The sequence below is a fragment of the Lissotriton helveticus genome, chromosome 12 (assembly GCF_964261635.1).
Source record: "Lissotriton helveticus chromosome 12, aLisHel1.1, whole genome shotgun sequence".
In the NCBI taxonomy this organism is placed as follows: Eukaryota; Metazoa; Chordata; class Amphibia; order Caudata; family Salamandridae; genus Lissotriton; species Lissotriton helveticus.
This window is the reverse complement of record NC_136073.1, coordinates 562,809,624-562,833,977: the sequence shown is the minus strand read 5'-3', so window position 1 is coordinate 562,833,977 and position 24,354 is coordinate 562,809,624. Positions and strand designations below refer to the sequence as shown.

The window sequence follows — 24,354 nt, the reverse complement described above, 5'->3', positions numbered from 1 at the left end:
TGCTACAGCCGAGGCAATTCAGACTGCTAGAGGCCCCAAAAGCTCACAGAATGGTGTGGGAGACAAGCATTAGTTCTGTTCAATTAGTAAACAACTGTTGCTCTACTCATCTCCAAACTACACAAACAGCTAGCGACTGTCACAAGTGCTGGTGCTGCCAATTAAGTGCCTGTGCCGAGTACCAGGAACCATTGGCTCAAATTAAGCACTGCTCTAGACCTAATTAATCAAATATATGCTAACTGTGGGCCAGTAGTATTTACATCGATCTTGTAATTTCAAATCTCAAACCCAACTACATTTGTATAATGTGATTATTGCACTCTCACTATCCCTGCTTGACATAGAAGTTTGCAAAATTGTTCTATTCTTCAGAGATACACATGTTGTAAGCCATATGTCATATTTTGTGTGGTTGATGACGGTCTGTGAGACACAATCATTTTATAAATTGATTCTGTATGGTTCTATTTTTTTCTGTGCCCCTCATGATATCTGCTGCTGCCTAGCCTTGAATGTTATGTATGGAATGTTGGGGATGTCATGCTCTGTATGGCTGAATGTGGAGATCAGCTGAAGGAGGAGACTGAGTAGGAACCTGGTAGGACATTTAGCCAAATACTTAACACCAGCTCTACTTTACTATTTAGGAACAGCCTGCATAATCATTGTCCTGCATCTTTTTGCATCCTTACAGCTACCGTATATATAAGGGGCCTGGAATAATGCTGTCAATAAAATACGTTCAGGTCCATGTTATACCTGAGACCTGCCAAGTATTAAAACAATTGTTTTTCAATTCAAATCAGGCATTTCATCTGATCAGCTCTGACCTATTCTTGCAGTGGAAGGAGAATAACTTCTGCAAGTTATCTTGAAGCCACTTTACAAGCCACATGTGTGGATTTTAGATATCACTCTCTGGCCTGGGAAGCCCAGGAGTTCCCAATATATACCAGCAGGTCATCTGCTCACAGAGATGGGAAATTACGTTGTTTCTTCCCGCGGGCAGTGAAATACCCCTCCTTAACCACGCCACACTGGGCTTGACGGCGAATGCCAATGACATTGGCTGGAGCCTTCGCTGGGATCTATTTTCAGTGGTATTTCCCTACAAAAAGACTCTGGCCATTGATCTGATGTTTAAAAGTATGATCCAGGCCATATAACTGAGCCCTACATCTTTTCCAAGCATGCTCAACTAAGCTGAAGTTCATATCAACCAAACAGTTCTGGTTAAGCACAGCTATTGACCTGTGAGTGTCTCAAGGCGCTGGAGGGGAAGTGGAGGGGGGAAGTGGAGGGGGGAAGGGAGGGTTGCAGGTCTGATTGGGCGTTGTGGTTCATTTGAAGAGCCAGGTCTTGAGATCCTTCCTGAATTGTCTCAGAGATGGGGAGTGCCGGAGAAGAAGAGGCATGGCATTCCAGGATTTGGCTGTGAGGTAGGAGAAGCATCTTCCTTCGGTCCTGGCCTTGCGAATCGGACGGATGGTGGCCACTGCAAGTTGGGCAGAGGGGAGGTGTCTCGTGGGTGTGTGGAATTAGTGCACTGGTTCCGGTATGTAGGTCCGGCATCGTGGCAGGCTTTGTAGGGGTGTGTGAAAAGCTTTTTCATATTTTTCTTAGTTTCATATTGCTAATATCACAATGGAAAACTTTAGTTGGAATCCTGGTAAAATGATATGTTGACAAAAGTTTTGCAACCTGTGCGTTCATGAACTTCCTTTTTGAATACAAAATATGAATACCAGCATATTGAAAGAATGCATTAAATGTCCATATACTGGCGATTTCTAGGTTCTCTTGATTACCTACATGGGAGGATCCTGTCTGCATGCCAAGTGGAGTGATGACAGGTGAGTCAATGACATCAATCTGCCAATTTACACTCATTTGATATACTTCATTTTGTGATACAGCAAAAAAAGGAACATGGAGGTGAATCTTTATTTGAAGACGAGAATTTGATGTCTACCCTTGCGGATCTGTTTATAGCTGGGACAGAGACCACAGCTACAACTCTTCTGTGGGGTTTGCTCTACATGATGGCATTCCCAGATGTCCAAGGTACATTTGCCCAGAAGAAACCTACTATGTAGAAACATTGTGTGTAGAAGAGAGCATTCATTGTCTTAGGATATTGAATAAGAGAGCGATTGTCAAGCTCAAACACAATGTATCTTTGCTCCGAGAACTGCTACCTTTGCATTAGTAAGTCAGAAGGCTTTACTTGGTGGTGAAAGAATTGGAAGTAATTGGTAGGATTGTATCAAATACATGCTTGCAAGTTTAGCAATTGGATTGTGCACCGTTGTGTTGAAGGCCCTCTCGACCTCATTCCCCAGGGACAAAAATATTTAAAAAGGGTCGGGGACAACCTGGTCCCTGTTGCTGAGTCTTATCAATCCTGAGGGACCATATCCCACGGGGTCCAAAGTTACTATAAAGAGAGAGCTTGTCATGCTCAAACAAGATTGATCTTTGCTCCAAAACTGCAACCTTTGTATTAGTAAGTCAGAAGAATTTACTTGATAGTAATGGAATTGAAAGTAATAATTGGCAGGATTGTATCAAATGCTTGCTTGCAAGTTTAACAATTAGAAAAAAAAATTCTTATATAAATATTTTATATATATATATATATATTACCCCTTTGTTTAACTCCCCGGGGGGAAAAAACGTTGGTCACACCTGGAAACTCTGTTTCTGCTCCTTTATTAATGGAAAAAACAGCGGCGGCTTGATAATTCCGACATGTTTCGTTCCAACATGGAACTTCTTCAAAGGCAAGCCCAGCTCTGAGAACAACCAATGTCCGATGTTTTAAATTCATTTCGTTTGCCCCAATGGCATTCTTTTGAGGAATCACTTCCGTTTTTGAAATGGCTTGTGGGACTTGTGGTTGTCCTTTTTGCCGTTTATTTCGTTTCACAGTTCGATTTATTTTGCATCACTTTCCCTTTATTTTGTGTCTCTTTGCCGTTCTTTTTCCATGTTGCCTTTTGATTTTGAGACCTCTGTACGAACCTGTGATCCAAAAGAAACAGTTTTTTAAATTACAACCCTCCAGTGGGTAGAGCCTTGTGCTGTGAATTTTTCCAGCGCGTGTTTGCGCTGTATGTTTGTTCCAGTCCCTTTGTGTTTCCGTCCGATATAAATATTTTATATATATATATATATATATATATATATATTTTCTATTTCTATTTGGGGGGTTTTGTAAAGCGCATGGTGACGCAACAACGGCGTGTCCCCGCGCTAAGGAGCTACTTTCTTACTGGACCATACAGAAACGGCGCATCAACTAAGCAAATAGAGCAGTTTTGAGCTTAGCTCTAAAAATTGATTCAGATGGCTCAAGTCGTAGCGCCGTGGGCAGCTTGTTCCATCTAGCGGCTGCAAGGCATCTGAAAGATCTTCCCCCCATCCGCGCTCTGGACACCTTAGGAACAACCAGGAGTCCAGAGCCGGAAGATCTCAGGGAGCGGGGAGGCTCATAAGGTGTCAAAAGTCCTTGTAAAGGGAGAGGGGATCTCCCATTAATGATCCGATGGCACGTGCAAAGTGCTTTAAATTCTACCCTGCTTCTGACCGGGAGCCAGTGCAGAGACCGGAGAGCCGCTGCAGAAGCAGCTCTTCTGGGTAGTCTAAGCACCAGTCGGGCAGCGGCGTTCTGTAGGACCTGTAAGCGGTTAAGGTTCTTCTCCAGGGTGCCTAAATAGAGAAGGTTGCCATAGTCCATCCTTGATGTGACTAGTGCATGTACCAAGGTCTGTCGGGCTTGCACAGGCAAGAACTTCAGCGTCTTCCTAAGGCTTTTAAGAATCCCAAAGCATAGTCCGACCACCTGGTTGATCTGAGGGCCAAAGGTGAGGGCGGCATCAAACCAGATGCCCAAATTCCTCGCTTTTTCGCACGGAATGGGTGTTGGGCCCAGGGAGGATGGCCACCATGCCGACGTCCACGCAGACTGGCAGCCCCCCACGACCAGCACCTCGGTCTTGCCCCCGTTGAGCTTGAGGCAATTGGCGGACATCCAGGCAGCAAGGTCTTGCATGCATGCTCTGAAGGTGTCCACCGAAAGACCGGGTGCGCGCGATAGGGAGATAACCAACTGCGTGTCGTCGGCATACGACACCAAGCTGAGGCCGTGACTCTCTACTAAGGTGGCAATCGGACTGATCATGTCATGAATGATCTAATATGTGACATCATCAGCAGTGGATTGTGGGTGCGCGAAATATAGTTAGTACAACTAACTATATAGGAGCAATTTCAATGGTTTTGTATGAGTAAAATGTCCAGCTAACTATAACACCACTAAAACGTATAGTTTTTTGAGTGAATTTCAAAGGTTTTTTAAAAGCTAATTCCTAACTATATAACTCCTGAAACCTATGTTTTTTTCAGTGAATTTCAACGGTTTTTTTAAATGCTAATTCCTAACTATATATGGCCTGAAACCTATGGTTTTTTCAGTGAATTTCAAAGGTTTTTTAAATGCTAATTCCTAACTATATAAGGCCTGAAACCTACGGTTTGTTTAGGGAATTCGCAAGGTTTTTTAAATGCTAATTCCTAACTATATAAGGCCTGAAACCTATGGTTTTTTCAGTGAATTGCAAAGGTTTTTTAAATGCTAATTCCTAACTATATAAGGCCTGAAACCTATGGTTTTTTCAGTGAATTTCAAAGGTTTTTTAAATGCTAATTCTATTAGCGGATAACGTTTAAATATAATATTATCCAAGTGGGACCACCTGAGCAGCCCTAAGGGGTCAGGGTGTTTCTACCCTGCCCCCTTTTTTGTTACGTTTGTTTTTCTGCTTTCTTGTGCCTAATTCCTAACTATATAAGGCCTGAAACCTATGTTTTTTTCAGTGAATTTAGGTGTGCCATACTTTTGTCATAAGTAAGACTGTTAGCGCTCTAGTTGTTCTTTAGAACACTCTGGGACATTCTGTCATTGGGCTATAGCTGGGCTACATCTGGCTGATATTTGGGCTACATTTGTTTTTTTTTGTCTCTGGTGGCCATCTTTGGGCTACATTGGGCTACATTGGGCTACATTTGGGCTCTAACATATATATAGCCCAATGTAGCCCAATATATATTTTTTCAAGGTTAATTTTCGTAAAAACCACTGGAGCATATATATATATGTGCCTTTGCTAGGTCTCAATATATGTGCTTCAGTGGATTTTGAGAAATTAACGTTCAAAAAAAGATATATATCTGTAACAGCGGACCGGGCAGCGCTCCGGTTCGCGGACTTTACGCGTTACGGAGCTTTGTGAAGCGAAGCTGATTGGTTCTCTGGCGTCTGTGAACATTCCAAACAGTCCGTAGCGGCCGCCATCTTGTCTCTCGGTAGGATCGAGAGACAAGCGGAGGCCAAAGCGAAGGGGCAAATGACCATAAGGGGGCATAGTAGATCCTCCCTGACCCTCTAGGTTTGATGTGGAGGTTTTAAAAGGGCCCCGCGGGGCAAAAAAAAATAATAATAATAATAATCGAACGGCTGAATGGATTTGCACGAAACTTGGTAAAATATTAGGGACTGGTAGCCCGATGTGCCTTTGCTAGGTCTCAATATATGTGCTCCAGTGGATTTTGAGAAATTAACGTTCAAAAAAAGATATATATCTGTAACAGCGCTCCGCTTCGCGTAACGGAGGTTTGCGAAGCTGATTGGTTCTCCGGCGTCTGTAAACATTGCAAACAGTCCGTAGCGGCCGCCATCTTGTCTCTCGGTAGGATCGAGAGACAAGAGGAGGCCAAAGCGAAGGGGCAAATGACCATAAGGGGGCATAGTAGATCCTCCTTGACCTCTTAGGTTTGATGTGGAGGTTTTAAAAGGGCCCCGCGGGGCAAAAAAAAAATAATAATAATAATCGAACGGCTGAATGGATTTGCACGAAACTTGGCAAAATTGTAGGGACTGGTAGCTCGATGTGCCTTTGCTAGGTCTCAATATATGTGCTTCAGTGGATGTTGAGAAATTAACGTTCAAAAACAAGATATATATCTGTAACAGCGCTCCGCTTCGCGGAGATAAAATTATCTCTGTATTACCTAGCTGTTGCTAACACCAGTTAGCGACGGCTAGTAGGAGATAGCGACCATCTTGGGCCCCACTTTGCATGTGAGTGATATTTATCACTAATGACATGCAAAGTGGGCATGCCAAGATGTTAGCGACTGGACACAGTCGCTAACATCGCTATCTCCTATTACCAACTTTTGGAAATATTCGCGATAAGCGCGAATATCTCCAAAAGCTACCACCTGCCCTGAGCAGTTCTTAGCCATGTTATCCAATGGGAGGTGGATAACATGGCTAAGAGCATTAGCTCGGTAATGCATGAATATCGCTGAGTTTTCAGCGATATTAATGCATTGCGGTCGTTTTTTATCGTATTTGCGATAAACCTTGATAATAGCAAGGTTTATCTGCGATAATTTCTGAAGATGCTTAGCGGTAAAAAATTAGTTGCTAAGCATCGTTAGGGATAAATATCGCTTAACTTTGGTAATATGCCCCAACGTCTGTTAACGTTCGATTCGAAGGAAATCAGGAAGTGTTGAAAAACATTGTCTGCGCCATCTTGCCTTTTTTCAAATGCCACACTTTTGTCGTGCACGGCAGTCATTTTAGATGCCTTGACCAGACCCACTCTCTGCACGCTGTCGATCCTTAGCGTGGCTCCCCACCCTCGCAAGCATCTCCCCCAGGCAGTGGTCACCCCTGCTCTCTGTCTTATGCATGGGTAATAAACCACCCCCCATCTGCGCTGCTCTTCACTGAGAATCACACCCTGTGCCCGCCCGACACCTCCCTTTCGCCCTATTCACTACCGCACCCTCTGACACTCCTTTTCCTCTGTGTCCGATTGTCCAGGCCGGTCCTAGGGTATCAGCTAGCCCTGCAGATGTAGTTTATGGCCCCAGCTGTAAAGAATCACCCCTCTTCAAAGGAGTTATAGTAGATCAAGGCCCACACTCGATGAGATCCGTCACAGCAGACGCGTTCCTATTATCTGAAAACCATCCTGTATTGTGATTGGGGAGGGGACCGAGCCTGAAGCAGAAGATTCCAGGGATGACTCTCTGTACATCAAAGTTTTTACAATTATGTGTCACATTAAAAATATATAGCACTCCAACAAAGTAGTAAGATTATAAAACTTTAATAACTTATAAATATATACAAGAAAACAAAAACAGTAATAACATATAAACATTTTTAGGGAAAAACAATGAAGTAGCGGTCGGCTGTGCGAATAGTCCCAACGCAGCACAACGTCCAGATTTCACTGATTTCGGCATCCGGCGTGGGGCGTCGCGGGGGGGTGGGTCATCAGTAGCAAACTGTTGTGCGAATAGTTCCAAGGCAGCAGAACGATGGCACCAAGGTGATGTCCAGTAAGTTGCCGCACTGGTTTTGGTATCCTACAATGCTGCTCCGAATAACGGCGTGGGGCGCCCCGGGGGAGGCGGCGTGAACGGGCCTCTCCAGGTGGAGTCTCGTCTGTTGTAGTGGGGCGCCCCTTTACCGTTTCAGTTGCCATTCCGTCCGCTTTTGGTCCACTGTGTCAAAAGCCGCAATTCAGCTGAGTTGCGCCCACTCTTGCGGTGCAGCGATAGGCGGCTGTCACAGGACTCTCAAAATGGCGGCAGGCTGTTTCCTTTTTGGGCCTGGTCCACTGAAATGGCCCTGGGACACCTTGGAAATCGGACGCTTGTCTGCTAGGTCTTGGACCCCATTCTCGAAAGCGTCCCCTCCGCCTTGAGGATTCATCAAAAGTTTTGGGGGCCCCCGATTCCTGCAGGCTTCTGGTGGGGAGCGGCTGCCATGATTGCTCGCGGAATGACTACGACGGAGCCACGAGATGGTGGTGCTTTCATGGTGACGCCAGCTTCAGTCTGAAACATCCAGAAACAAGGTGGGGCTTTCATCGTTTGGGGAAAAAAAAGTTTTCATCCAATGAAAAGTGTTGTTTTTAGGTCATATGATCAAGCCTTTCATCATTAGGAAACCAAAAGTAAAATGAACCAATGAAAAGTTTTATAAACAAGTCACATGACCTGTTATGCGGCATAGGGTATAAAATGCGGAGAAAATACGTTGGCACGAGAGGCGGCGTCAGTAGCGGACCGATGTGCGAATAGGCCGAAGGCAACACAACGCGCCAAGATCCGGATGGCACCGAGGTGGTGTCCAGCAAGTTGCAGCACTGGTGTGGCCATCCTACAATGCTGAAAGTCGGCGTGGGGCGCCCTGTTGGCCTGTGAGTTCGCGTCAGTAGCGGACCGATGTGCGAATAGGCCGAAGGCAGCACAACGCGCCAAGATCCGGATGGCACCGAGGTGGTGTCTAGCAAGTTGTCGCACTGGTGTGGCCATCCTACAATGTTGAAAGTCGGCGTGGGGCGCCCCGTTGGCCTGTGAGATGGCGTCAGTAGCGGACCGATGTGCGAATGGGGCCAAAGGCAGCGCAACAATATTTTCTGAATAGAAGACACCACAAGGCGCTGAGATGCCAAGATCCGGATGGCACCGAGGTGGTGTCTAGCAAGTTGTGGCACTGGTGTGGCCATCCTACAATGGTAAAAGTTGGCGTGGGGCGCCCTGTTGGCCTGTGAGACGGTGTCAGTAGCGGACCGATGTGCGAATGGGGCCAAAGGCAGCGCAACAATATTTTCTGTATGGAAGATACCACTAGGCGTTGAGATGCCAAGATCCGGATGGCACCGAGGTGATGTCTAGCAAGTTGCTGTACTGGTGTGGCCATCCTACAATGCTGAAACTCGGTGTGGGGCGCCCCGTTGGCCTGTGAGGTGGCGTCAGTAGCGGACCGATGTGTGAATAGGCCGGAACCAGCACAAGGCGCCAAGATCCGGATGGCACCGTGGTGGTTTCATAGTTGAGAGGCACTTCATCTGCAGTGGGGCGCCGAGATCCGGATGGCACCGAGGTGATGTCTAGCAAGTTGCTGTACTGGTGTGGTCATCCTACAATGCTGAAACTTGGCGTGGGGCGCCCCATTAGCCTGTGAGATGGCATCAGTAGCGGACCGATGTGCGAATGGGGCAAAGGTAGCGCAAGAATATTTTCTGAAGAGAAGACACCACAAGGCGCTGAGATTCGGTTACCACCGAGGTGATGTCTAGCAAGTTGCCGCACTGGTGTGGCCATCCTACAATACTGCTCCGAATAACGGCGTGGGGTGCCCGAAGGGGGGGGGGGAGGCGGCGTGAACGGGCCTTCCTAGGTGGAGGCTCGTCTGCTGTAGTGGGGCGCCCCTTTACCGTTTCAGTTGCCATTCAGCTGAGTTTCGGCCGCTCTTGATGCTACAGCGACAGGCGGCTGCAACAGGACTCTCAAAATGGCGGCCTGTTCTTTGGATTTGGGCCTGGTCTACTAAAATGGCCCTGGGACACTTTAGAACTCGGACGCTCGATTTTTTTTTTTCCTTTCCTGTACATGCAAAAAAAGGTAAATTCCCGGTACGTTACACGCTTCATCTGCCACGATGTACTCTCCAGAGGAACCGAAAAAAAATATAGTTATGGTAACTATACCATGCATCGTCATATGGAGAGGTGGCACCAATTAATTATAGTGCTGCATAAAAGAGAGATTTGGAGGAGAACCCCCGACCTGCCAGTACATTCATCAAAGAAGTGGCACTGACAGCATCAGAGGCAAGGGAAATGGTCCCAAATATTTAGAACTTTGGAAAGATTAAAATGACATGTTTAGATTGTGGCAAATTAATTTCATGTGGACAGATGAGTGTTACTCTAATAAATACAGCATATGAACATCATCATAGTCGATGGTTGGTAGAGACATTTTGACTATATCCTGGACCTGCCCGTCCTCGCCCAAAATGGCGCCGGAATAAATGGGACTCGTAACTCCTTGTTGTGTACTGGTTGCAGAACCTTGAAATCACGAGATACGTATGCAGTTTTGAAGCATATGGCGGGCGGGGACGAGAATTGATTGAATATTTCGACATCCCTATTGATATTAAGTTCTGATGTGTTATTGATTACTGTACTATTGAAAGTTCGAATTAACGTCACCCATGGTACTTGCCCGCAAATGTATATCTAGATAATTTTATTGTAACTGGCCCTGTCGTATTTTAATTATAAAATGTACGTCCACCGATTCCGCAACTGTTAGACACCTTAGTTCTTGCAACCTAATGGCCCGCCCGTTACGTTCCTCTACAGTGTAAATGTCTACTCATCATATACGATTACAGTTTGCTCCGTGGCCGGCCCACGTGGTTATAGGCTCGTATTTGTATAATGAAATTTTCACAATAAAGGTTTTTAAAAGAAAACATGGTAGTAGTATATACATTGGTAAAGTTTTTAATAATAGTCACTGTTTTAGAATCATTAAAAGGCAAGTGAAATAAAGCAGACCAATTACATGAAGGGTAAAAGGTATAATACGCAGGAACGCAGTAAAGATAAATGGTCAAGGGCTGTTGTGTTTTCTACTCCTGCAACATAAAGTGATCGATAAGAATCTCATATTCAGGCGTATCGGCGACTAAGACAGCAGGTCGACCCTCTTTTGCTCAACGGCTCCGTCATGGGACGAAGAAACGCTCTTTTTCTCGAAAAAAGAATATATTTTACTTGCAGGACAGTTGTAAATTTTCCGGGAAAGTACATTAGCCTGGAACATTATAACATATATTTTAGAAAAAATAATGTTCGGAAGTAATAAAAAGCGTAATTTTTAGGTCATATGACCAAGCCTTTCATCATTAGAATAAGAAAAGTAAAATGAACCAATGAAAAGTTTTATTAACAAGTCACATGACTTGTTATGCTTACGTTACGCGCTGCGCGTCGCGCCCCGGATGACTTCCGGATGCGCTAACGCGGCGCGTCATATGACGCATTACGCGACAACGCAGGTCCAGAATATAGTCAAAATGTCTCCACCAACCAGCGGTCGGAACACAACCCCTTTCAGCAGGCTAAATAGTTCTGTTAAATGACAACAGAAGGGACAGGCAACAAGAACCATCAGTCAAAGAGGGGAGGGCTAGTTCTTCTCTACCGGGTTACATTGGGGCGCTACCGGAACTGATCGAATTGGTAGTCTACAGTGTTTCTGGATGTTTCAGACTGAAGCTGGGGTTAGCATGAGAGCACCACCATTTCGTAGCTCCGTCGTGGCCATTCCGCAACCAATCATGGCAGCCGCTCTTTATCGTTATTTTGGGCGGGGTGGGTGGCGGAGCCGAGCTGTTTTGCAGCCATCATTGTGTGGAGTTCAGTTCATCTCACTAGTTTTGTATTTGTCATGAGGGGTTGTTCCTAATGTTTCTATTTTAGCGAGGTCAAAAAGAGATCCCATTAGTGGCCTACTGATTTTGCTCGATTCCTTTTCTTTTTTTTTACACGATTTTTCGTTATCTGCAAAGACTAAACAGAGTATTGCGACTCTGTGTTTGTTTGTAAATAGAGAATGAACCAAAGAGAACCAATTCTAAAACAGTAAATGCTTGGATAGCAATCAATCAAATGGAGAGAGAAGCAGGCACGACGTATTACAACGGGGGCAAAGGCCTGCGTTAACTACCTTTCACTATCTGCAAAGAGAGAGTACTCCTAATAGAAATGAGGGGGGGGGGCACCATTCAAAGCAGATCAGTGTGCATAAACACGAAAATGTTTTCACTTACCACGTACTTGACATTCGACAGCTTATGATATTTGCTATTAAAAAACCATTGAAATTCACTGAAAAAACCATAGGTTATAGACCATATATAGTTAGGAATTAGCATTTACAAAACCTTGAAAATTCACTGAAAAAACCATAGGTTATAGACCATATATAGTTAGGAATTAGCATTTAAAAAACCTTATTTTACTCACACAAAACCATTGAAATTCCATATATAGTTAGTTGCACTAACTATATATCGCGCACCCGCAATCCACTGCTGATGATGTCACATATTACATCATTCATGACATGGTCAGTGACATTACTGATGACATTACTGATGACACACACATACATACATCATAAGTAATAGTAGTTGGGTGACCCAGAAGTGGTTTGAGGCTACTTTGGAAAATTGTGATGGAAGGTGATCACCAAGGATGAATATGTTTCTATTCCTTTCAGTTCAGTGCCATAAAGAAATTGAGGAGGTCTTTGGAGACCGTGAGCAAATGAATTATGAGGATAAGGCAAAAATGCCCTACATGCAGGCTGTCCTGCATGAGATCCAGCGCATTAGCAACATTGTCCCTCTTGGAGTCCCTCACGCTACTTTGAAAGAGATCCACTTCTCAGGATATGTACTCCCCAAGGTAAGATATTGCAGTACTTGAGAATGTAAGTGTGAAGTAGACACTAGGTAGCAGAGGCCAGAGGCATAGATGATCATGTCAGGGCCAGCAACAATTCATCATTTTGAACTGTAAGGGTTCTCTTTATAAAAACATTAATTGCTTGATAATGTAATATTGACTCTGGGCTGGATGATCACTATGAAATAAACTAGGATGAAAGTTAGAGAAAGGATGTTACAGCGTAAAATTAATCTTTAACCGCATAATCAAGTATGAGCCATCAAAACTAATCGTTTTGACATTGGATATGAACTGAAACTCCAACATGCTTCTACTTACTGCAACTCCTAGGTCACAGTGAGACTCAGTTAAAACATTCTTCATGAAGAAGAGAGATTTTAGAGCTTTGATTCAGCAATTTCTTTTTTCAAAAGTGCCTTCTGGGACCGTCTCGAAACTCAATGCGGTTCATAAATGTTTAAGTTTTCTACCAGAGGTGCGGAGTGTAACAATGGTGTTGCCTTTCCAGATATTTGCAAATAGACATATCTGACTGCAAAAGAACTACAACAAATTCTTATCTTATCTTATCTTATCTTATCCAGAATTTGTACAGCGCACATACACCCGAGGAAATTCTGGCTCTAAAGGTGTTATTTAGTGTGTGCCTGAGATGAACATCTGCCAAAAAGTGCCAGATTCCCTTCTGCCATATTTAGAGTGACATTTACATCAATGAACTCTTAATACGGTGGTCGGTGTACCCGCCACTTTTGGCAGATGTCCTGCATTCATCCAACTCTAAATAAGGACCTAAATCTAGAGTCCTCAATCTGGCCCCAGTTATGCTCTGTGGGGTGCATGAAGCATGTCTATCTTCTTCTTTGCCCACACAGACTACTAACAATATCCATTACCCCACCTGAAGAGCTGGTCATTTGCAGTGTCATGGTGAGGGTGGAGGATAGAAATTGAGAGGTACTGAATCTTGGCTATAAAGAGTTAAATTCCTCGTGCCCTTCTCTCTGCCACTCCCCTTTCCTTAGTATTGCCCTAGTTGACTAGTGCATAAGGGGCCTGGATAGTTTAAGCTGTAATTAAAGTTCAAATATTTTTTAAAGGATATACTAAGAGAGGCCAGCTGGTGCTGAGGTACTATATCTAAAGACTAGATTCACAATTATGTCATATTTCCAAAGAAAACTCAATAAAAAGCTAAATGAAAACGTGTTATGACAAGAACCTTCTAGAGGGGTTCACAATGTTTCTTTTGATTCACTACAATATTGTATTTCCCTATCTTCACAGTGTTTTGCCTCTCTTTGAGGTGCTAGTGTAGTCTTCAACCAAAGAAATTATTACAAGAGAGCCAGAATAAAGCAAGTGCCCGGTATCCCCTTTCCCAGCACCCATGCTGCGAGTATTAGTAATCCTTGAGTGGGGGAGATACCAAATACTACAAGTTGAACTCTGAGGTCACCTAAAACGTGGGGAATTTCTCAGAGATTACACCACTTGATTGCTGTGGTAACACCCGCGGTTCCCCCTGGATTTTTTTTACTACTTTCAGCAGGTGAAAACACCTGACCTAATGTTCTGTGTGCAGTGCCTAAAAGACCTGGAACATCTCAATGATTTTGGGGGCCCTGGGGAAAACAGCTTTAGGGGGCCTCTGTTCAGAACAGCTTTGAATTTATGATCCCATTTCAGCTCTTTCATGCCCTCTTTGGCCAGGTTACTGACAGTGCACAGATACAATGGCCGACATTTTAAATGTGTTCCCATCAATTACTCAGGGATAGTGGTGTGTGCTTTCAATATTGTAACGCAACAGCTGCTCACTAATATCACTGCAAATAATCTCTGTGACCCCCCCCCCCATTTCTAATGTGTGAGGTCCTCTTTTAATCTAAAAGAAACTTTTTCATGGCTGTCGCATGAAACATAAACTCATTTGTCTGCACATTGTATGTAATGGATTCTCACACATCACCCACATTAACAATAAATGAAAGGAACACGACATTTAAAAAAATCTGTTTTAGCATTATTCAAGGTCATCCAGGCAAGACTGCAGAACGGAGATCTCTCTATCAGGGGACCCCCATGAAAGGCTGGGGCCCTGGGCCAGAACCTACTTTGCCCATGCCTTAAAACGTCTCTGAAAAAGACAAAGCAGAGCCGGGCATTTCCCCTAACTGTACTATACAATATGTTTCTTCTCTATTACACGTGTTCCTCTACTTCAGGGGGGCTTGTCACCACCCAAGCTGTCCCAGCTTTATCCTGACCTGAAATGTCCTGCTCCTCCTCACACTTTCTGTCCAGTCCTTGGAGCAGGAAGAGGTGTCAAGTGACCTGGCTGTAGATCTGAGAGGACATCGCACTGCAGGGAGATGACAACATGGAGTCACAGTAGACCTCGCAATACTTATTGGGCTGGTATCTTAATGAATACCCATGTGTCTGCATACTGCATGTCCTAGAGTCAAAATCTCAGAAAGACCTTCTAACAAATCGAAAATGGTGTTAGCCTCGTTTCTCCCAGGCTGTCACACATTGTTAATGCAAAGTGGAAAAAACAAGGACCCCCTGGGTAGTGATTTCAACAGACTCCTAGGGCAGGGTAGACAAAGTATATGCAAAAAATCCTAGGCAATCCTAATAGTAGACAACAAGTAACTGGACCCAAATGCAAAAGGAACAGGTAAAAAAAGGGGGAATAAAATCATTTGTAAAAAGCAAACATGTTTTTAATGTACATAATTCAAATATAAAAATATATGCAATTAATACATATAATGGCACAAATTACAACATTTTAAATAAATAAAAAGACACCATCAGATACTAAAAAGTGTCCGCAACCAAGAAGAAGATAAAGTACTCGACGCGCGTTTCGGCGAAAACGCCTTCTTCAGGAGCCACAAGTTATAATCTGCAATTACATGTAAAGAGAAAAATAATGAAATACTATTCTCAAGTAGCTTACAATCACAAGTTGAGAACATGAGGTTAAACATTTTACATACAGAGAGTACAATATTGCATGTCATATATTACATTACATATTACCTATAACCTAATGCTATTGGGTCCAACATCCTTACTTTGTTTCTAACGTGTCTTATAATAAACATATTCTGAAACATGATTGTATAGTACTCAAACGCCTCTTTGTGCTACAATTTTCAAATTTCAAGTCAAAACGTAGCAATCTCAGAAATCAAAAGGAGGCCCCAATGTATATAATGATAGCAATTTACAAGGGGAGACAGGAAAAACACACATGTGGTATCTTTATACAAATGTCAGGCAGACAATATACCTAAGCACAGAAAACAAATATATCAAAATTAAAAAAGATATTACTGATGCGAGGTGAATTTTGAGCCAAATGAGCACATGATGTCATACAAATGCAAAACCAGGTGGAAGACCGCACAATAATTTATTGTTACTGTCGTTGATATTTGGGAGGCCTAGGCAAATGTATATCATGAACCCAAACGCTTTCATATATAAGTAATATCGAAGTTTTGCTAAATGCAAAGGGCTCAATATAAACTGACATTTACTCACGATCTCGCATACCTGTGAAATTGGTATGTAGTATCCTTGTTGAAAACTTATTAATAAAAAGTCTTGCTAGAGATAAGTAGCGCAAAACTTAGGAACATAGCCAGTAGATATTCATTCGCTGTGTCCTTGTCCTAGCAATTAGCTGAAAGATACAATGATGCCCAGATCGGGTCTATTTAGAAAAACAGAGTATAATGATAAAGATGTAAACACTAGTCAAGGTTGAGACCATAATAACAGACCAATTACCTTTTATAAGTCTTTCTCGAGTCTTGATAATTAATATTCGAGACGTATGTGTTTAAAAATTTCTCAGCGTCAATAATGTGCTTGAGTTAATATGCCTGGAGAAAGAAGGTAAGAATATATATCAGATATCTGGTATAATCATATTTGTATGATGTAAATAGTAACCACCGACTCATTTACCTGAGCAAAGTGTAAACATATACTGCCGTTGATCAGTTTCCCAAAAATGACTGGCGTGAGGATGATCAATGTTGTATTTTGGTGTTCCACAAGGAGAATCGCTGTAAATATAAAGGCGCCCGAGTAAGATATATAAGAAGCTGGAGCATAGTTGTCATACTTGCTATTAATTTAAACATTAATCAGACAAAAGTTGTCTGAAACTAAAAAAAAGAAGATAAACAGGTTCCAAGTGGAGTCTCACTTAGAGTTTATATTCAAGATAAATGAATGGGTGGTGATGGCGTTTCAATAATAACGATAGTCTTTAAAAAGAGTGAAACCATCCGTACAACCGTTAGTAAATACAAACGGTATGTGATAGAAAAACACATTCGACGACTGTTGTCCAACATCTAAACTAGATAGGGATGGCAGTAATTAGTACTACGTATATCCAACCCGTATCTCAGAAATGACGAATCTCACCTGATAAAGTGAACACTTTGAAGCCGGATTAAGCTTATAGAGTTGCTGTGTTGCGGCGTACCGTCAGCCGAAAATAGAATCAATGGGAAGGTGCTAACCAATCCCTTTAAATATTACGTCTGGTGGGCGGGGCTTAAAGAACACCCGAGAAGTAATAATGAAAGTAAACGAAGGACTGGAAAAGGAAATTATATATACCTCTGTGAGGTAAATCTCGTCCAGTCTGTGTGGCCTGATATCAAAAGTAGCAAAGTAAGGCGGTATACAATAGAAAAAATGAAGATCGGCAAGATAGTTGTATTTCCGCGAGCTTGCCTAATACAAGAAATAGTGAAAACGAAGCCCTCCTATGCGATATTTGACATATGCAACGGGCGTCGATTTCTAAGAATGTACACATGTTAGGAGTAACTTACTTACTGGGAGCAAGATCAAATTGTTAATGCAACAGGAATGTTCCAATAAAAATGGCTGAAATCTGGGTCCTTGATACTTTTGAATAATAAATTGCACCCACCTCAGAATCTTTATGGAAACTTTGATTCTAAATGGAGTTGGGCTCCAAAGATCTATATGGAATAAAACAGAGGTTCCCCCCAATACAGCTGTTGGAGAGGGGAAGAGAATTTAGCAGATTAACAGAGGCCCAGCAGACCAAAAAGATTTAAAAAAAACTACAGTAGGTTAATGATAGCCCTAGAAATACATTCCGCTAGATTAAGGGAGAAATGGCCAGTGGAAGTCTTCACTTCCAAAACAATTATTTTACATACTTTAAAGTTATGACTGCCTAATGTCATAGAGTTTGCCTGGGAAGGTAAATTAGCGGGGGAAGGAGGTGGGTGGGAGGAAGGTAGTTTATTTGGGAATACAGCTCTGAAAGTGGTTGCACAAGGAGAATAAATGATAGCAATTGAGCGAGAAATGTTGTCCACGATATAGTTGCATGTTTTAAGATCACAAGGAAATTGGAGGGTAGGTCCCCCGAGATAGCAGACCATGTTTCACCACGGGAAGTGGAGGCCTGACACTTAACACCTAGCTATAAACTTATTCGCTTAGATTCCAAATAACATCTCTCTCTTTCCAGGTCGGGTCTGCCTCAGAGCTTGCAGGGTTGCAGGGTTTATGTACTGAATCTAAGGTGATCCCTTCCTTCAGCTCCTACTAGAACACTCTTCTAGCATACTCAGCCAGCCGCCTCCATGCAGGAACAGAGCCAATCAGCCACCTTCAGATGCTGCCATTCCCCATACCTAGCACAAATATACTTCAGGCACTATTGCCGTCATTCAAGGAGAGCCTGTTGTTTCCTTCTCTGCCTAGGCATCGGAGGAGGCTTCTCCGTTATGGCAGAGGCGCTTCGCCCCCCCTGCTGAAAGCCAGCATAGGCAAAGGACAAAAATAAAATGATAATTAAACATTTTTATCATTTTATTTTTAGCCCTGCAGGCTGCGAGTCGAGGGCAGGGCATGGCCTCCCATTCTGTCACTGCAGCACTAGAGAGGAGGGGGGGAATGGTGAGCACTCTGGGGCTGGCAAAACTGTCATGCGCACTTAGCCTTTCTCCACTCGAGCTCCGTTGTACAGCTGGGTGGAGAAACCAACAAAGGCTCCCAGGCCATTTGTCTGATGGCCGAACCAAGGTACTCAGACCAATCCCAGCACTGCCCACATGCTGGGAATAGTATTCCCAGCATGTGAGCAGCTCTGGGATTGGCAGCTGGGGGCCTGCGCAGTGTGCAGCAGTTCCTAGACGAGAATGCGAGGATCGTTAGCAAAGCAGCATCTGTCGGAGCAGGTAAGTTTTGTTTTTTTTATTTATACTTCTGTTTTTTTGGGGGGTGTCCCCCCTCTCCCGACCTCACCACTTCACAATACGTGTGGCCGCTCCTGCTGGGTACACTAGCAGAGCCTCCTCCGGTATCTCCAGCAAGCTTCTACAGCCATTAACAAATGGAGACCTGGTCTTCTGGGACACTCTCACCTGCACTTTAGTGAAGAAACCAGCACAGCAGCAGTATGAATGTTATTATAAAACAGAGTTTTAATTTGCTTTTATTGTTTGTTTAATGAAGACCTAACATATTACTAAAAATAATCATGTCTTCCTTATAACCTATTTTTTTCTTACCTCTCAGGCAACACAAATTATTACCAACCTTTCTTCAGTTCACCATGAAGAGTCGCTCTGGAAGTTTCCACATGAATTTAATCCTTCAAATTTTCTGAATGACAAGGGGGAGTTTGTGAAGCCGGAGGCCTTCATGCCTTTTGGAGCAGGTAGATTTAGCTCTCCTTTATCTCCCAATCTAATAGTTCATCAAGTGACATTGCTACTGCCAAGACCTCCCAAAGCATCATTACTGCTGTCAAAAATATATCCAGGAATAATTAAATAATTCTGTAAACACAACCTTGAAAATGCTAAAAGGTGGGTGTGCCGTAGTTCAATAATAGCAAAATTAATGATACAGAGCTGAGAAAACGATAGTGGCTTTTAGCCTTTTTACATTTGTGGACCTCCACTTAATCACTACTGAAATCTGGGGACCTCCATTGAATGATTATTGGAATTGACTAACCCCTACTGAGTCATTACTAGAAGCCAGGAACCCAAGCTTAAGCAATTTCGATGATTTGAACCACAAAACAATACAGACATTATGAAATATTTCATTAAAACAAACAAATATAAAAAATCTCAATTTTAATGGGAAGGTTGAAGCTTTTCTAAATTCAATTAAGGCAACCAATTGTCCATTCTGTATTCTGTCTGATGTGATTGCACTGTTCCACAAATCAATCTGAGGATACCAACTTAATTTCCAGACTCCCATTTCAAATTTCTTCACATTTACATAATGTTTTGAAATTTTCAATTTGACATGCTTCTTTTTTATTTATATACACTTTAATAATCTGTTAATATTATTTAATTAAATATTTAATGAGTAGGCTTCACAGACTCTGCAGGGCTTGCCAGACCGCCGGTTAAGAACCTCTGGTGTAAACCATTTGGATAAGGGTTTAAGATCAACTGAGTGTGTATTTGCTTTTGTGTAAGAGTCCAGGTGCCCACTGAGCTTGTAGACATGGCACCTCTGCACCATCTAGCAATCAAGGGGCCAGGTCACATTTAAAAATGAGCAAGACACCAGCTCCCAAAAACCACAGTCTGAAATTGGAGGCAGTCCACAAGCAAGAAGGAATTATTTTGTTTCCACAACTAGGAAGAGGGTACAGATTGTCTGGGCTACTAAATTGATGCACCACCTGACTGATGTGATGTGAGAAAATAAGAAGTGAATACTGATTGGAGGGATGCTATGAGTTCTATCAGCGTTTTTGACACAGAAGTTGTGGTGTAACTGGGAGATTGACTCAGGCAGATGGCTGTGTGATTTATTGACTGAACTATGTGTTTGATGATGTCATAGGAGGATGTGTTTGAAATTGCAATAAAACTGGCACTTGCATGCACACCGCGTTCAACTATTACGGCAACTTGGTAAATTGATATTATGACTACGCCATTGAAACGCCGCCGAGGTCCTCCTCTACTGAGACTGTGTGGGACACCCTATATGCAGGGTCAACTTGTCCGGATTAGCTGACTCAACTTGAGCACTAGGCTTCTCCTCCCCACATTCGTCAAGCAATCGGTCAACGTTCCAATGACTTTCCACTCCCCTACCATGCGTGCACCTCTTAAAAGTTAGACTGGCGCTAGCACACACACTGCGGGCCGCTATCTCTGCAACTGGGTAAATTAATGATATTACAATACCTTTGGACGCCACCGAGGACCTCCAAAGCCGAGACCTTGTGGGACACCCTGTTACCAGGGTATTTTCGTCCCAATTAGCTGAATTGACTTTAGCCTCGCCTCCCCGCACCTAACAGTCTACAATCTGTCAACACCCGATTTACTTTTAGTGCCTGGACTCCACCACAACCCCTATAGCAAAACGGAGCTCATGCTCCTGGGCCCTGCCGACCCCACATTCTTCAACTCACTGTGGCCCCCCTGTCTAGGTCCCCCTCCGGCTCCGAAGGATAACATCAAAAGCCTAGGGGTATGGCTGGACAGGAGCCTCTCACTCAACACCCAGGCCACAATGCTTTCAGCCACCTGCTTTGGAATACTCAGGACACTGAAGAAAGTCCTTCCTTTGCTCCCTATGGAGGCAAAGCAGATAGCCATACAGGGCCTGATACAATCATGGCTGGACTCCAACAACGTCCTATATCTGGGTGCACCAGAGTACACCTTAAAGAGATTACAGCTGGTACAAAACTGTGCCGCGCGTACTCTGCTGCAGATTCCTCATAGATTGTCAGTAAAGGCGGCTCTGACCAATCTTCACTGGCTCCCAGTGCGTAAGAGAGTCACTTTCAAAGCAATGTGTATTGCTCACCAGGCTTTCTGGGATTCGGGGCCCCTAATCACCCGTGATCTAGTAAGCCAGTATCACCCAGGTAGAAATCTACGCTCTAGTCAGGCATTTATGGCAGTAGTCCCCAGAGTTAAAAGGTCTAGATCTGGCGGAAGGACGTTTGCCTTCAACGCCGCCAAGATCTGGAACTCCCTCCCGTCTCACTTGAGATCCAATCCTGATCTCGTTTCCTTCCGTAAACAATTAAAAACACACCTATTCAATTCCGTTTAATTAACTCAGTTTTCCCTCCTTTTCTGGTTCTCAACCTCTTTATCCTTCACTGGTTCCTTTTTTAGCGCTTGGACGCCTCAGGGCAGCAATCGCGCTGTTATAAATTCACTTTCGTTCATTCATTCATTCATAGCGCCCCTGACTGCGGATTATTACACCATATAACAGACCACCCGTGGTTGACACCTTAACCTGCCGAGCGAGCAGCAGTTCTCCCCTTGACAGTGTTAGATCCCCCTTAATGCCATGCATGCAAGTATAAACCACTTTCTTTATGTATTTCTCGCTACAGTCACGGTAGACCTCACATTCACATGCAGTGCCCTCATAGGGCTCTAGCCACCTCGTGACCACGGTGCCTCAGAACTACTAACCTCAACACTAATCGTGTGCATTGTTCCTAATGCTATAAGCATATTAATTTCATGCTTAAATTCTTGATGTGTTGCTACTATAAGTAATACATGTTGCTTAATTCTTCTCCCCCCCCCCGCCCGCCCTTATTTTGTTCCCTTTCAAACAGGTCTACTAAATTCCCCAGTACACGTCAACTGGGGCATTTATACCGACCCTGATAATTTATAACTATTATCTGAATACCAGGCGGTAATGCACGAAATACACTATTTTCTTTAAATGTACCTAAAGAAGTGCCAATTGACCCATTAGGGGCAAGACTAAGCAACGAAACATGTCAACCTTCCAAACATAGGTCACCACCTAGGAACATTATCAGCCTGACAGGGGCTAACTCTTGTTTTTAATTAGGCTAGAGCTACCTTTCCATTAAAATTTGATTCTAGGGGACTGCTCTAAGACCTATTTTATCCATTTCTCATCTCACTCTGCACTACCCAGCCCCCACACCTGCATGCACCTTACGGCTTCTTCTTCAAAAGATCCCCGACAAAGAGCCCCGGTTTCGGGAGCCCATCAGGCATTGCAGTGCGGGACTGACGAGCGGCAACCACCCTATGATGAAGCATGACACCTCTCGGGGTGTGTGAGGGCATCAGAAAGGAAGAACTGTCTTTTCTCCCCCACACTCACATAGGAACTGCACACCTTCTTTAAATAGGAGGATGTGTGTCATGTGAGATAGAGTGAATGCTGAGCGAGACTCTGGTCTGAGATGAGATTCTGTCCCAGATAGCTGGGTCTCAGAGTGTTAGAAGCATCTGTCAGTTCCAATAGTGAGGGTGGGCAGACTTCAAGCCAGGCTCTTAATCAAAGACTCCCACCGAAATGCTTAAAATGGAGATAGTCATTCCAGCCATGACTTGTAAACGTTTTGGAAGGGTCCCTTACCTGGCTGTGCAGAGTCTGGCTTCTGTGATGAAAAAAACTGCTAGCAACAGGAGAAAGATAGCAATCAGTGGATTAATGTTGTTTTTTCTGAGCCCACATCGAGACCTCATGTGTCTTTAAGAACATTCATGATATGTGTTCCTATGGCTTGCAGCTAGATCAGGGCATGTGGGGCTCCAAGGATTCCCAAATTCCAAGTCTGGGAATTTTCTGTCACCTAAATATGAGAAGATTACGTTTTTTCATCCACACCTTGACACTTTCAGGGCAATCTTCGTAAGAAAATGTGCTGAGATCCAAGCAAGCCATTTCACCTTGGATTCCCCTGGATCTCTATTTTTCAGAAATGCTCTGGATTGGACCCCACCCCTGAGCACTAGGTAGTCTTTCTTCCGTCGGGGAAGGTGGGGTGGAGATTTTATCCCTTCTCTGTTAGCCCATATGTCAAATCTAAGCCCAAAGAAGTTCATAATTTTCTCTCATTTTCCACAGAAGATCGCTGCAGTATTCGGGCTCTGGGCTCTAGGACAGGAGAAAGATTCTCCTGGGTCTAATGGGCGAGTGTGGAGGCCTGATGATGGAACGCCCCACATCCCATTCATTTTTATAATTATTTTATTCCCCTGGTGTCTAGTGGCCTTTCTAACCCCATGTCTGGGATGCGGACCTAATGCCAGGCTGGCCATACATCCATTTCCTTTTTTCATAAAATCCCTTTGCTGGAGTCTAATGGGCTTTTAGAAGATAGCAACTCCACTTATTATGCTTCCGCTCGCAAGACAGAGGAACGCCGGTAAGTACTGAAAAGGATATCCTATCGGAATATTGTAGGGCCAAAATATCGAGATCTAAATATTGTGAAGGTAAGTTTATATACGTAAGAATTTATTTGCTATACTTACATTTGTATGCCTTCACAATAGCTACATCTTCAAGGGACATAAATATGGAGTTGAGAATAGTAAATCTATACTTACCGATATGCACTTACTTTCTTGATATTTTGGCCCTCAATACTTAGGCCTCAATATTTTTGTCCCATGATATTTTTCTACCGTTATTCTGTCATGCAACCACTGCAAGTGGCCAAGTCCATTAAACGTATCATGTACCTACTTAACATTAGACTACATCATGCATCACACTGGCTTCCTTGAATGCATTTTATATATAACTTACAGTCACAGAACATGACAGGACAGAACTAACGCCCCATTCCTGTTTATTGGAACTCATTATGCTCTACATTACAGGTACCCAGATGTGAACATACCTTACACTCCTACATCTCCCCTTCTTCAACACAGACAATGAAAACTAATGACTTAATTAACAAAATAAATAAGAAAAACGAACATGGCAACCACAAGAAGTAAACTAAAACACAAAATACATAGAGAAGACACAAAAACTAAAATAGCCATCTAACAATGTTCAGTTATTCCACAACTTTGTAAATTTCATTGACTTTCTAGCAACATCAAGTCTCATTCTTGTAGAATGTATGTAATGTATTTTCTTTCTCAAGTAATTAGATGTTGCTGATATC

At 43.3% G+C, this 24,354-nt stretch overlaps 1 protein-coding gene across 1 annotated transcript in view; it reads left to right on the top strand.

Annotated features, from left to right (window-relative positions):
* LOC144798061 (cytochrome P450 2D6-like) overlaps positions 1–19,226 on the top strand; it is a 346,978-nt gene extending 327,752 nt beyond the window's left edge. Inside the window, exons 6-8 of the mRNA XM_078668833.1 lie at positions 1,920–2,067; positions 12,175–12,362; positions 18,966–19,226. Of these exons, the coding sequence (XP_078524959.1) occupies positions 1,920–2,067; positions 12,175–12,362; positions 18,966–19,226 (597 nt within the window). The remainder of the gene's footprint in view (positions 1–1,919; positions 2,068–12,174; positions 12,363–18,965) is intronic.
* Positions 19,227–24,354: the final 5,128 nt, after the last annotated feature.